The sequence below is a fragment of the Schistocerca americana genome, chromosome 4 (assembly GCF_021461395.2).
Source record: "Schistocerca americana isolate TAMUIC-IGC-003095 chromosome 4, iqSchAmer2.1, whole genome shotgun sequence".
NCBI classification, from domain to species: domain Eukaryota; kingdom Metazoa; phylum Arthropoda; class Insecta; order Orthoptera; family Acrididae; genus Schistocerca; species Schistocerca americana.
Genome location: NC_060122.1, coordinates 473,868,414 through 473,881,773, shown reverse-complemented (window position 1 = coordinate 473,881,773; position 13,360 = coordinate 473,868,414). Strand labels below are relative to the sequence as shown.

Here is a 13,360-nt window from a genome sequence, read left to right as displayed (position 1 = left end):
AGTGTCGTCGTACAGGAGGAACACCCTGGTCCTTAAAGTTTTGCTGATTTTATGTGGATAATATGCATTATCTTTGAAAACTGACTGTAGATGTTCCAGCTCTCATACAAGCCCGTCTCCATCAGACTCAACATGTACCCAGTGCACCAACGTTTGAAGGATGCTTATAGTTTGTGATGGGTGGTGGCAGCTAGATGTTTGCAAACACAAGACTGTCTGTGTGGGCTTGCGTGCGGTAGATGAAATGCCCCAATGACCCATCCACTTTGCATCTGATCAAGACATCCAGAAATGCCAGACAGCCATCCTAAAAATGGCTGAGTGGTTGTCAGCGAAAATATCATGACAGGAAGTCAGCGTTATCCAGCTTCAGTCCCAAAACTTTATGGAATATGAACATTCTTTTTTATGCTAATGTAATTTTTTGTACCAGGCATAAGATGACAGTGCTCATCATCTGCATAAAAATTCCTGACACATAATGTTGTTTCATTAGGTAGCTTCCAGCATTGTGTAGGCCCAGACAATGAACAGATTCCTTTCATATTAGAAATCTCACTAACTTCATGCACCATTCTTTGTAAAACACCATTTTTCTCTTGTCCATAATGGAAGAACAAAAGTAAGAATACAAATCTTTTCCCACCTACTAGTCTATATAAGCGATTAGCTGTTTGTTTTTCCTCATGTTTACTTGCTGTGCTTCAGGATGGGAAGTACTGTCTTCACATAATTTTTCTCCTGGAACATGAAGCATACAAGCCTCTTTCTTTAGGATATATTGGTTCGCTGTATTTTATTTTATGTTTGCTATAACATTTTTTGGTTTGGAACTAGAGAACTTGTTTCTGTTTTTTCATTGGTGAATCATATACCAGTTAATTTGTATCAAGTTTATCCCGTTCTTCTGTATTTTCTGCTGCTTCCACTTCCGCACAGTCTTCATCAGTGGTAGTCTGTACTTCTCTGTTTTTTTCACTGCTGTCTTAAGTTTCTCTCCTTTTGATCTACACTTAAAATTTCACTTAAGGCACGCTCAAAGCAGGTTGAACACAACTTGTGCCATTGAAAGACGGTTGGAATAACATACAATCTCTCACAGAACTGATTAGTGAAATCAAGTGAAGCAACTCACAAAATAATGCTTTATTGTTTTTGTGTGTCTTTTAAATGGATCATAACAACACTCATGAGCACAACTTTCATACTGATCCAGATACTCTGTTTACTTATATCATCATGTTGCTCAATTCGTGTTCACCAAAGCAACAGTTCTTTTTGTACATCAGTGAACGTGGTAACCACAATGTTTATCACATCAGGTGAATGGATGGTCTTATGGCACTCCACGGAAAAGTACAAATGCTGCGTAGTTGGTAACTTTTGCCATCTACGGGTCTGCTTACCATACTTGTGCACCTAAGTTAATTTTTTACAACAGGGCTTTACTTCTCCTATAAAACAAACAACAGTAAATTAATCTTGCTGCATTATGAGTATTGAACTGTATCTTACCAATGTAATGAAAATATAATGTTCAAATTATGCACTAACCACACTAGCTTCAACTTCGCATGTCAGCCATCTTGAAAGATGCATGATCATTAGTGATACCTGGTGTGCGAGGGAAATTTGAAAAGTCTCCAGTGATGAGGATTTTTAAATAATTTACCCTGTGTATTTCTGTAACAGGCCTGGTTGTCGTTTATAGCCAAGTGTTTTAAAGCAAAGTTTCTTCACTTTTTTCCACCCTTAATATTGGGTCACTGTAACTACAGTCAGTACACAGGAATTTGTAATTTAAGTTGTGGTCTTTTAAAGGAAAGTAATATTTCTATATTGAATGCCCATGTGACCCTTTACAATGTGTTTACAACAAATCTGACACAATATTTGAATTCAGTAGAAAATTTTACGTGAAGTGTTGAAACTTTCAAATCTCTTCTACTTCGATTGGAAGGGGGGGGGGGGGGGGAGTAAGAGGGTTATAAAAGTGTTATTTACTGTACTGTAATTTACCATTATTTCCCCTATTATGTAATAAAAATAGCAATTTGTTTAGGAAGAAATACATATTATATTTTGTTCATGATTGTTGTTTCCTTCCAGGTGCTGAATATATTTAATTTGTTTATAACATATGGAGACACTTTCTTACCCTCCCCTGGCAGCTACGATGAACTATATTATGAACTCATTAGAATGCAACAAGTGTTTGAAAATCTTCATTCTATGTGTGAGTATTCTGTTTTTTTTGTACAGAATTATAAGCTATGTTAAGTAGTTCAGGTGTACATATGTACTACCAATAATTGGTTGCTAGTGCTTTGAGGCTTTCTATTCATCTGTAAAAACTAGCTACAAGAAATAATTTTCTCTCCCACCAGCAGAATGTATGAACTGTAGCAAAAACTAATCAGTCCAGATTGCAAATGGTGTCTGTTTACATGGTACGGTAACCGTGGTGTGGGGGTAGTGTCTTTGATTAGTAATCAAAATGTCCTCCTGGGTCCAACCTCCACCACCACTTAAATTTTGAATGAAAATCATCATTGGTGGCTAAAGGCTTCCAATGTAAGAAGTCACCCTCATTCTGTGTACTGCCTTGTCAGAGGGGTGGAGGTGCGGTCAGAGGTTCAGGGCATTCTCTTGCCCATGAGGTGGGAAGCTGCCCCTAAAAGCAGACAAATCAGCTATGATATTCGGCATGAGGATGCAGAAGGCAATGGAAACCACTGCATTAAAGACACACATTGTGTATCCGGATGAAGTGTGACCTGTAATTGAAAAAGTTTCATGATGATCTCTCCATTGGCAAAATATTCCGGAATAGTCCCCCATTTGGATCTCCAGGAGAGGACTGTCAAGTGGGAGGTGACCATGAGAAAAAGACTGAATAACCAACAAATAATGTTCTACAAGTTGGGGCATGGAATGTCGGAAGCTAGAAAATCTGAAAAGGGAAATGCAAAGGCTCATTGTGTATATAGTGGGGGTCAGTGAAGTGAAGTGAAATGAAAATAAGACAAGGAGTATAGGATGATATCAACAGCAGCAGAAGATGGTATAACGGGAGTGGGATCTGTTATGAATAGAAAGGCAGGGCTATTCTCATCAGAATCGATAGCAAGGCAACACCTGCAACAATAGTTCAGGTATACATGTCGACATCACAAACTGAGGATGAAGAGGCAGAAAAAGTATATTGAACAGGTAATTCAGTAACTAGAGGGAGATGAAAATCTAATACTGTAGTCATGGGGGACTGGAGTGTGGTTGTAGGGGAAGGAGTAGAAGAAAGGGTTACAGGAGAATATGGACTTGGTACTAGGAACAAGAGATGAGAAAGGCTAATTGAGTTCTGTAATAAATTACAGCTCATAATAGAGAATACCCTGTTCAAGAATCAGAGGAGGAGGGGGTATACTAGGAAAAAGCCAGGAGATAACTGGAAGATTTCATTTAGATTACATCATGGTCAGACAGTGATTCCAAAATCAGATACTGATTTGTAAGGAGCACTCAAATCACAGTGTAGTAGTGATGAATAATAGGCTAAAGTTTAGAAGATTACTCAGTGGGATGTGGAAATATACACTTGAAGTCGTCTAAGGCTATAGGTACTGCAATACGAAATAGCTCAGTAGGCAGTACAATTGAAGAGGAATGGATACCTCTAAAAATGGAACTCACAGAAGTTGGAAAGGAAAATATAGGTACAAAGAAGGTAACTGCAAAGAAACCATGGGTAACAGAAGAAATACTTCAGTTGATTGATGAAAGAAGAAAGTACAAAAATGTGAACGGAAATTCAGGAATACAGAAATACAAATCACTTAGGTACAAAATAAATAGGAAGTTGAGGGACGCTAAGCTGAAATGGACACATGAAAAATGTGAAGAAACCAAAAAAGCAATGATTATTGAAAGGCTGGATTTGGCATAAAGGAAAGTGAAAACTACCTTTGCTGAAATTAAAAGCAAGAGTGGCAACTCTGCTGTTAAATGTAGAGGAGAGAGCGGATAGACAGAATGAGTGCACTGAAGGCTTCTGTGAGGGGAAAGATTTGTCTGATGAGATAGAAGAAGAGACAGGAGTAGATATAGAAGAGATCGGGGATCCAGAATTAGACTCATAATTTAAAAGAGCTTTGTGGAGACTTAACATCAAATAAGGCAGAAGGGGTGGATAAAATTCCATCAGAATTTTTAAAATCAATGGGGGAAGTGGCAACAAAACAACTATTCTTGTTGGTGTGTAGAATGTATGGGTCTGGTGATATACCATTTGAGTTTCGGAAAAATGTCATCCACACAATTCCGAAGACTGCAAGAGCTGACAAAAGTGAGAATTGTCGCACAATCAGCATAACAGGTCATGCATCCAAGTTGCTGACAAGAAAAATATACAGAAGAATGGAAAAGAAAATAGAGGATGTGTTAGATGATGATCAGTTTGGCCTTAGGAAAGGTAAAGGCACGAGAAGGCAGTTCTGATGCTGTTGTTGGTAATGGAAGAAAGGCTAAAGAAAAATCAAGACATGATCATAGGATATGTTGATCTGGAAGAAGCATTTGACAGTGCTAAATGGTGCAAGATGTTTGAAATTCTGAGAAAGTAGGGGAGAGACGGGTAATGTGCTGTACAAAATCAAGAGGAAATAATAAGAGTGGAAGATCAAGAATGAAGTGCTCAGATTAAAAAGGGTGTAAGGCAGGGATGTAGTCCTTTGTCACTACTGTTCAATCTATACTTCAAGAAGCAATGATAGAAATAAAAAGAAAGGTTCACTATTGTGAATCAAAATTCAAGGTAAAAGGATGTCAATGATCTGATTCGCTGATGACATTGCTATCCTGAATTAAAGTGAAGAAGAATTACATGATCTGCTGAAAGGAATGAATAGTCTAGGAAGTACAGAATATGGATTGACAGTAAATTGAAGAAAGGCAAAACTAATGAGAAGTAGCAGAAATGAGAACAGTGAGAAACTTAACATTAGGATTGATGGTCTCAAAGTAGATGAAGTTCAGGAGTCCTACTACTTAGGCAGCAAAATCACCAATGACAGATGAGCAAGGAGGACATCAAAGGCAGATTAATACTGATAGAAAGGACATTCTTGACCAAGCGAAGTCTACTAGCATCAAAAATAGGTATTAATTTGAGGAAGAAATTTCTGAGAACATTTGTTTGGAGCTCCGCATTGTATGGTAGTGAAACATGGCCAGAGGGAAAATCGGAACAAAAGAGAATTGAAGCATTTGAGATGTGGTGCTACAGACGTATGTTGAAAATTAGGTAGACTGATAAGGTAAGGAATGAGGAGGTTCTGCACAGAATTGGAGAGGAATGGAATATGTGAAAAACACTGACGAGAAGGAGAGACATCTGCTAAGACATCAGGGAATAACTTCTGTGGTACTAGAGGGGGCTGTAGAGGGTACAAACTGTAGAGGAAGACAGAGACTGGAATGCATCCAACAAATAATTGAGGATGTAGGTTGCAAGTGCTACTCTGAAATGAAGAGGTAGACCTAGGATAGAAATTTGTGGTGGACTACATCAAACCAGTCGGAAGACTGATGACTCAAAAAGAGAGAGCAACAGTTTCAGTCATACATAGACCATCTTCAGACCATTAATGTCTCTAAAATTAATGGAGTAGGCTTGGAATAATACAGCAATAATGGAGCCTTGATTATACGTGTAGAGAGAATGCATTAATGGTTCTCCTGATGGTGAAACTATTTTTAGGAAAACTGCTGTTATAGGATTCCATTCCCTCTGTGTGATATAGCATTCCAGTTTGACAGTTGGATGGAGAAATTCAGCATCGTACAGAGGTTTACCAACAGTTGTTCATCATTCACAATTTGGACACGAATGAACAAAATAATAGCAGTATTTGAAGTACATTCTACCACTCACCATATAATAATCTACGAAAAACAACATTAACATAGTGAGTAAGGTCCAGAAGACCACAAAATCAGTAGATGGCATGTGACTACCGTGCAGAGGATCCAGGTTTGATTCACAGTACTGGCAGAGATGTTTCCTTGATGGGAGGACTGGAACAGGATGATCTCAGCCTTATGAGGCCATTTGAGGAGGTGGCTGAATTGAGAAATCATGATTCCCAGGTTTTGTAGAATTGACAATGGGTGGGAGACTGGTATGCTAACCACATGTCCCTCAATACCGCATCCAATGATATTATTGACGCCGCGCTGGATTAGCCGAGCGGTCTAAGACGCTGCAGTCGTGGACTGTGAGGCTGGTCCCGGCGGAGGTTTGAGTCCTCCCTCAGGCATGGGTGTGTGTGTGTTTGTCCTTAGGATAATTTAGGTTAATTAGTGTGTAAGCTTAGGGACTGATGACCTTAGCAGTTAAGTCCCATAAGATTTCACACACATTTGAACATTTGATACCATTGACAGAGGGTGACAAGGAAACTGGTCTGGTTTGCATAGTCCTGGGGGCCTGATTTCCAGAGTGTGTGTTTTTTTTTTTTTAACTTGTGAAATGATAAATCTATTCCAATTATTGCCCTTTTGAGGAAACTTATGCCACTGCAGAATAGGTTGCTAGAATAACTGGTCACTTGCTGTTCAAAAATTCTTATTTCTTGATGCATTTTGGACATCAGAAAATCTGCATGGAAAAAATAAAACCATGCTCAAGCACTAACGACAAAGGTCACTTTAGTTAATTTACAAAAGGCATAACAAAAAATGCTTGAAGAGAAGACATAGCAAAAAGACAAGTCTTCATACAGGGTATGGAGTCACATGTATGAGCCGTCAGCCTCAGATCTCAACTAATAAAAAGACAACATTACAAAGCTTAACTTGTAGAACTTGTCACAAGATGGCATGAATGTATATGAACAGTGGCACAATATTGTGCCCACAGAAATAATTGAATGACCTGATATAGAGACCAAAGAGTGTATAATAGAAATAAAGACCTGAATATGAATCTAAAAGTATTAAGAAAACAAAAGTATATGAAACAATGCATAAATCTTACAAGGTTCAATTAGTGGTTTTGTAAAACTTAGTTGACAGGAACTGCTGTCAGAAAGTGAGACTAAGTTGGTACAGTGGCACCATATGTGACCACTTAAGTACATGAACAACTTCAGTATATTACAAAAACTGTGGTGAGGAGAGGCAGCTTTATTGTGTAAGTTGTACCACACCGACTGAATATTAAATACATCAGTGAATGCATTTACAACAAACACACAACACTGCTACATTACAAAGTGCATGTGCAGTACAGTGCATGAGAACAATGAAAAAAAAAGTTGACAGAAGCCAAATAACATTAAAACATTCCTAAACAAAGCATACATCTTCATAAATACTCCACAAGCCATCATACAGAGCATGGCGGAGGGTACCTTGCACCATGACTATTCGTTTCCTTTCCTGTTCCACTCATATATGCAATGAGGGAAAATGGACTGGCTCTATGCCTCCATATGAGCCCTAATTTCTTGTATATTATCTTTATGGTCCCAACACGAAATGTACGTTGGTGGCAGTAGTACTAAGGATTATATAATACTGAAAAATGGATAGCATTCATCATTGAGAGCCTATTCAGGTTTAATAATTGCAAGACTCAGGATGAATGTTATCCACAAGAGTAAAGAAGGTACAATAATACAATATCTTGCCCCCATGCAAGGACAGTAGGTTCTGCAAGGAACAGTTTACATGCATAACAACCAAGTGTTAGGACAATGACATGAACGAGGCTAACAGAGTTGAACAATCAATGAAGACTTTTTCAAAAAGAATTTTTTTTTCTTTATAAATTACGAACTTCCTAAAAACCTGAACACAATGTTGCTTACATAGAATAACACTTTAATGGAAAGAACAAAACCCAAACTTTCTTTAGGTGAACAGTAGCCAATCAAAAAACACCTACATATAAAATAACGTGCTTAAACTAAAGAAGTCTGGCCGAGCCAGCCAAAGAATGACAGAACTGAGCATATAGCACCACTGTACTAACTCAAGTGACAACACCAGATGACAGTTCCTATCAACTAAGTTTTCTGAAGCCATTAATTGAATCCTGTTTGCTTTATCCACTGTTGTACACAATAAAAAAAAAAAAATAATAAAAAAAGTCCTCGAGGAGGATGCGGATAGGAGGGGCGTGGGGTCAGCACACCACTCTCCCGGTCGTTATGATGGTTTTCTTGACTGAAGCCGCTACTATTCAGTCGAGTAGCTCCTCAATTGGCATCACGAGGCTCAGTGCACCCCGAAAAATGGCAACAACGCATGGCGGCTGGATGGTCACTTGCACATATTAATTACAACCTCAGAAAAATTAAGATACAATTATGAAACTTCGTAGTGTTATTAATCCTTCTCCACACTGTCATCCTTTAATGCAATGCATATTTCCCAACAAGTGATTTATCTGTAGAGACCTTGAAAATCACTTTGTCATCATTCTGGAAACGCCTACCAAGCAATGGTTTCTTCATCTGAGGAAGGAAGAAATAGTCACTTTGTGCCATGTCAAGAAAACAGAAGGTATGAGGCAAAATTAGGTACCCCAAAGTAGTAGCATATGTGACTGTGTCCCACGTAGATCGAGTTGGTGCATTGTTGCGCATCAGACACAACCCCTTGAACAGCTTCCTGTGACACTTAACAAACAAATGTGTTAATACCATACAATGGTGGTTCCAAGAAATACTTAGCATCATGTTGCCTGATGATGGTTGGGTCTTTTTCTTTTCTGTCGATGGCAAATCCATGTATTTCCATCTCTTGCTTTGTTGATTTGTCTAGGGGGTCATAGTGAACAATGGTACACATCCTTTTTGATTAGGCAGCTAATGAATTATTCTGTATTTGCGTGATACAACTGCAATGTTTTAGTCATGAGACCCTACAGGTGGCAACTTTTGCTATGTTCAAAATTTTGTGCAGGGTCCTTGACTGATTTTTGCTTTTTGCACTATCACCTCATAATATGTCATTCTTTGCGCACCAGAGCTTCTAGTTTTGGTGTGATTCCAGTTTCTTCATAGGGAGATGGTCTGCCACTTCATTGTTTGTCAGTCAGACTGGTTTTGCAACCCTGGAAGAGTCTGTACCATCTAACCGCTGTGTCATATGATGATACATTGTTGTCATTCCAGCATGGATTCGAGGAGCGTTGTTCCCCTTCAAATACAGAAAACAAATTACTGCATGATATTCTAGATCATCATTTGTTTAGGCTACTTTGGTGGTGTGCTGAGGTACCCTGATATGGGGATTTCAAACTACATGACTCAAATAAACAAAATCTTTATTATTTAACTTTCTTGTACTGTTTTTTTCTCCCTCAGTTGTAAGTTACTGTCTAACCTTAATCCCCAGAACTATTTAGAACAGTCTTTCATCTGCAGTTGGAATCATTACTGAAAGTACTTATAATTGTGAAAATCCAGCCACATCTGTCTACTCATGTAATTAGATCAATTCACAAAGTAATGATCAAATTTGGATGAGTTCTAGAGTAGCAGTGAACAGTTCCATGTGTTATGTGAATGAGTTATACTGTTGTCCAGTAAATAGTGGTTTCATTGTATAAGTGTCTAAAGGAAACTAGAAAATACAAAAAATGAAGCAAGTTAAGGGGGATACAGATTTTAAAAATGAGGCTGACAGAAAATATGTCACCTATATGAAAATTAAAGAGACTTTTGGATAAGAGAGAATCACCTGTATGATTATAAAGTCAGTTCTAAGCAAGGAAGGAAAATCTGGAAGGTGGAAGGAATGTAGTGAATGGCTACACCAGAAAAATTAATTTGTAGCAAGGAAAGAGAAAGTAAATAGAGATAAGATACTGTGAGAAGAATTGGGCAGAACAGTGAAAGTGTGAAGTCAAAATAAGGCCAATGGGGTAGACTCATTCCCTCAGAAACCCTTGGGAGAGCAGGCCATGACAAAACTGGTCCATCTGGTATGAAGATATCTGAGGCAGGTGAAATACACTCAGAATTCAAGAAGAATATAATAATTCCAAAAAAGGCATGTGCTGATGAGGGTGAATCCTAACAAACTGTCAGTTTAATAACTTATGGTTGCAAAATAGTGATACAAATTATTTACAGAAGTATAGAAAAATTGTTAGAAGCTGACTTTCTCAAAAATCAGTTTTCTTTCCAGAGATATGGAGGAATGCACCAGGCAATATTCGACCCTACAACTTCTCTTAGGAGATATGTTCCAGAAAGGCAACACTATGTTTGTGGCATCTGAAGATTGAGAAAAAGCTTTTGACAATATTGAATGGAATACACTGTGAAATTCTGAAGGCTTCAGGGGTAAAATACAGGGAGCGAAAGGTTATTTAGAAGTGATACAGAAACCGGACTGCAATTATGTGAGTGAGTGATATGGAAGGGAGCAGTCATTGAGCAAGCAGTAAAGGAAACCAAGTAGAAATTTAGAGCTGGAATTCAAGTTCATGCAGAAGAAATTAAAACTTTGCTGTTGGCTGATGACAGTGTAATTCTGTCAGAGACAGCAAAGGACTTGGAAGAACAGTTGAATAGAATGGATACTGTCTGGAAAAGATTCTACTTTATGAACATCAACAAAAGTAAAACAAAGGTAATGGAATGTAGTTGAATAAAATCGAATGACGCCGAGAGAATTAGGCTGGGAAATGAGACGCTAAAGTTGTAGGTGAGTTTTGCTATTTTTGCAGCAAAATAACTTACTGATAATGGCCAAAGTAGAGAGGATATAAAATGCAAATGGTTAATAGCAAGACAAGTGTTTCTGAAAAAGAATTTGAATGTTTGGAAGTCTTTTCTCAAGGAATCTATGCAGAATGTTATCTTGTATGGATGTAAAATGTGGGTAATAAGGAGTTCAGACAATAAGAGAACAGAAACTTATGAAATGTGGCACTACAGCAGAATACTGAAGATTACATGTGTAGATTGTGTAACTAATGAGGAGGAACTGAATCAAATTGGCGAAAAAAATTATGGCACAACTTTACTAAGGGAAGTGGTTGATTGTTAGTCTGCATCCTAGGATATTGAAGAATCATCAGTTTGGTAGTGGTTAGTGGCAATGTGGGGAACAAGGGGGGGGGGGGGGGGGGTGTAGAGGTTAAATTTATGGAGATAATGTATTAAGTTGGTTCAAATAGATGTAAATTGCATTAGTTATTTGGCAAGTGAAGAGCTTTGCATAAGATAGGGTAGTTTGGAGAGCTGCTTCAAACCAGTTTTCGAATTGAACACAACAACAACAACAATTGTCTCCAATACTTGTCTTGTTGCTTATTGAATTCCTTAATACACTGTCCAGCCACATTAATGTGACCACCATCTACATTCGACATCAGCTTGAAGTAACTGTGACTCACAGATACCACTAGCAATGGAGGGTATATAAAGTGTGTTAGGGGGAGGGAGCGGAACACCATACAGTCATTGTCGTAACACAAGGGATTATCTTACTTTGAAAAGTGCACGATCATTTCCAGAGGAGCCAAGTTTGTAAACTGTTCACGTGCCACCGTGGAATAATGTGCATGGCTATTCAGAACCGTGACGAGGTACACCATAGGCAGTAGATGGCAGAGGTGAACGAGGGCTGCGAAGATGTGTACAGGCTACCATCGAGCAACTGACTGCCCAGAACCACCAAACGGCTGCCAACAGTATCTCCTTAGTGACAGTTCAACGAACGTTGCATTGTACGGGCTCCTGCAGCAGGTGCCAGGTTCACGCACCCATGCTGACTGCTGCGCATTGGCAATGAAGGTTGAAATTTGAATTCCAGTACCACAACGGGGCGTCCACTGAGTGGTGACAGGTGGCCTTCTCAGATGAATAAAGTGTTATGCTCCATCGGACAGATGGCCAGTGGCATTATGACATCGGATGTCTGAAAGCAAACACCCTGTAACAATTGCTAGAAGGATCCATGCAAGAGGAGAGAGCGATATGATCTGGGGAATGTTATTGTACCATTCTCTATGTGATCTTGTCATTCTGGAAGGCACAATGGATCAACAGAAGACTGCATTTATCCTTGGGGACCACATCCACCCCTACGTGCAGTGAACTTTTTTCTTGACATGATGGCATCTACCAGCAGAACAATGTTACGTGGCACACAGCTTGCAGCGTATGTGAGTGGTTCGAAGAGCACCAGGATGAGTTTACTGTACTTCACTACCACCAAACTTCCTGGATTTAAACCCATTCAAGAATCCAAGGGACCACCTTGATCATGCTTTCGCATCATGGATCCTCAATGGAGAACCCTGGCGCAGCTAATGATGATGCTGGGGTTGTCATGGCTCCTCATCCCAATTGGTACCTCCCAGAACCTCATTGATTTTCCTCCTGCACATCTCACAGTGGTCTGCACTTCAAATGTTGTTATTCATGCTTTTGGCAGTTGGTCACATTAATGTGACTGGGCAGTGTATAATCATTAACAAAGGAAGTGGTATGTTCATAAACTCTTCCCTCTTTGTGTGTTACATGAATCTCGTATCTTTTCATGAATACTTAAGAGAGAAAATTCATGAAGACAGTTTACTTTTTTTCCATTTTTCGTGACTTAGTGTTTGAGGACTACACAGTTGCTTTCAGCAATTGAGATTAGACCCATCAGAAAACGTGTACCATGTACAGACCTTTTTTATATGAAAGTCAAATCTTCAAGCTGCCAAATTAATTTTGCCAACCTTTTTTCCACCCTTTAACATTATTTGGCATTTACCAGTGGGGCCTTCACATGATTTGTATGCATGTTTGTAGTTTTGTTAGCCACACTTCTGAATATGGCAAAGAATCATCAATGTGGCCATCACAGTTAAATTTCTACAATAAACTGTATAATTTGAAATCAGTTTATTTTCTGGTACCTATTTCTGAATACTTTCCATGCTGAATTTATTTTTAAATATATAAGTGAATATAATTTTGATGTAATTAATTTGCTCTGTTTTGTTTGTAGCTCTGAGGTATTTAACTATGGATGGAGAGTACAAGGATTACGCTCTGAAACTGAAAAATAGTTTAATAAATGTTAGGTAAGGATATTGTTTTACAACTTAATTTTAAAAACTTTGTACAGTATGTAATAGAAGATACTGAGCACAGTTATGAAGACTTCCTTCCTCTTTCATTCAAGCACAGAATGTGTCAGAAATAACTCTTTGTAGCAAATAGTTTTCTTTCCCCCCATCGACTTCTTCTTTTTCTTCTTGTACTTTCTTCTTATGAACTGTAGATTAAAACTGAAGAAACTGCAAAAAGGTGGGAATTTAAGGAGATAGGACCTGGATAAACTG

The 13,360-nt window shown here is 38.5% G+C and overlaps 1 protein-coding gene across 3 annotated transcripts in view; it reads left to right on the top strand.

The window, feature by feature from the left end:
- Positions 1–13,360, top strand: part of LOC124612632 (armadillo-like helical domain-containing protein 3) — a 128,318-nt gene that overhangs the window by 101,382 nt on the left and 13,576 nt on the right. For all 3 annotated transcript variants that reach the window (XM_047140930.1, XM_047140929.1, XM_047140928.1), the window contains exons 12-13: positions 2,110–2,236; positions 13,024–13,099. In XM_047140930.1, coding sequence (XP_046996886.1) covers positions 2,110–2,236; positions 13,024–13,099 — 203 coding nt within the window. The remainder of the gene's footprint in view (positions 1–2,109; positions 2,237–13,023; positions 13,100–13,360) is intronic.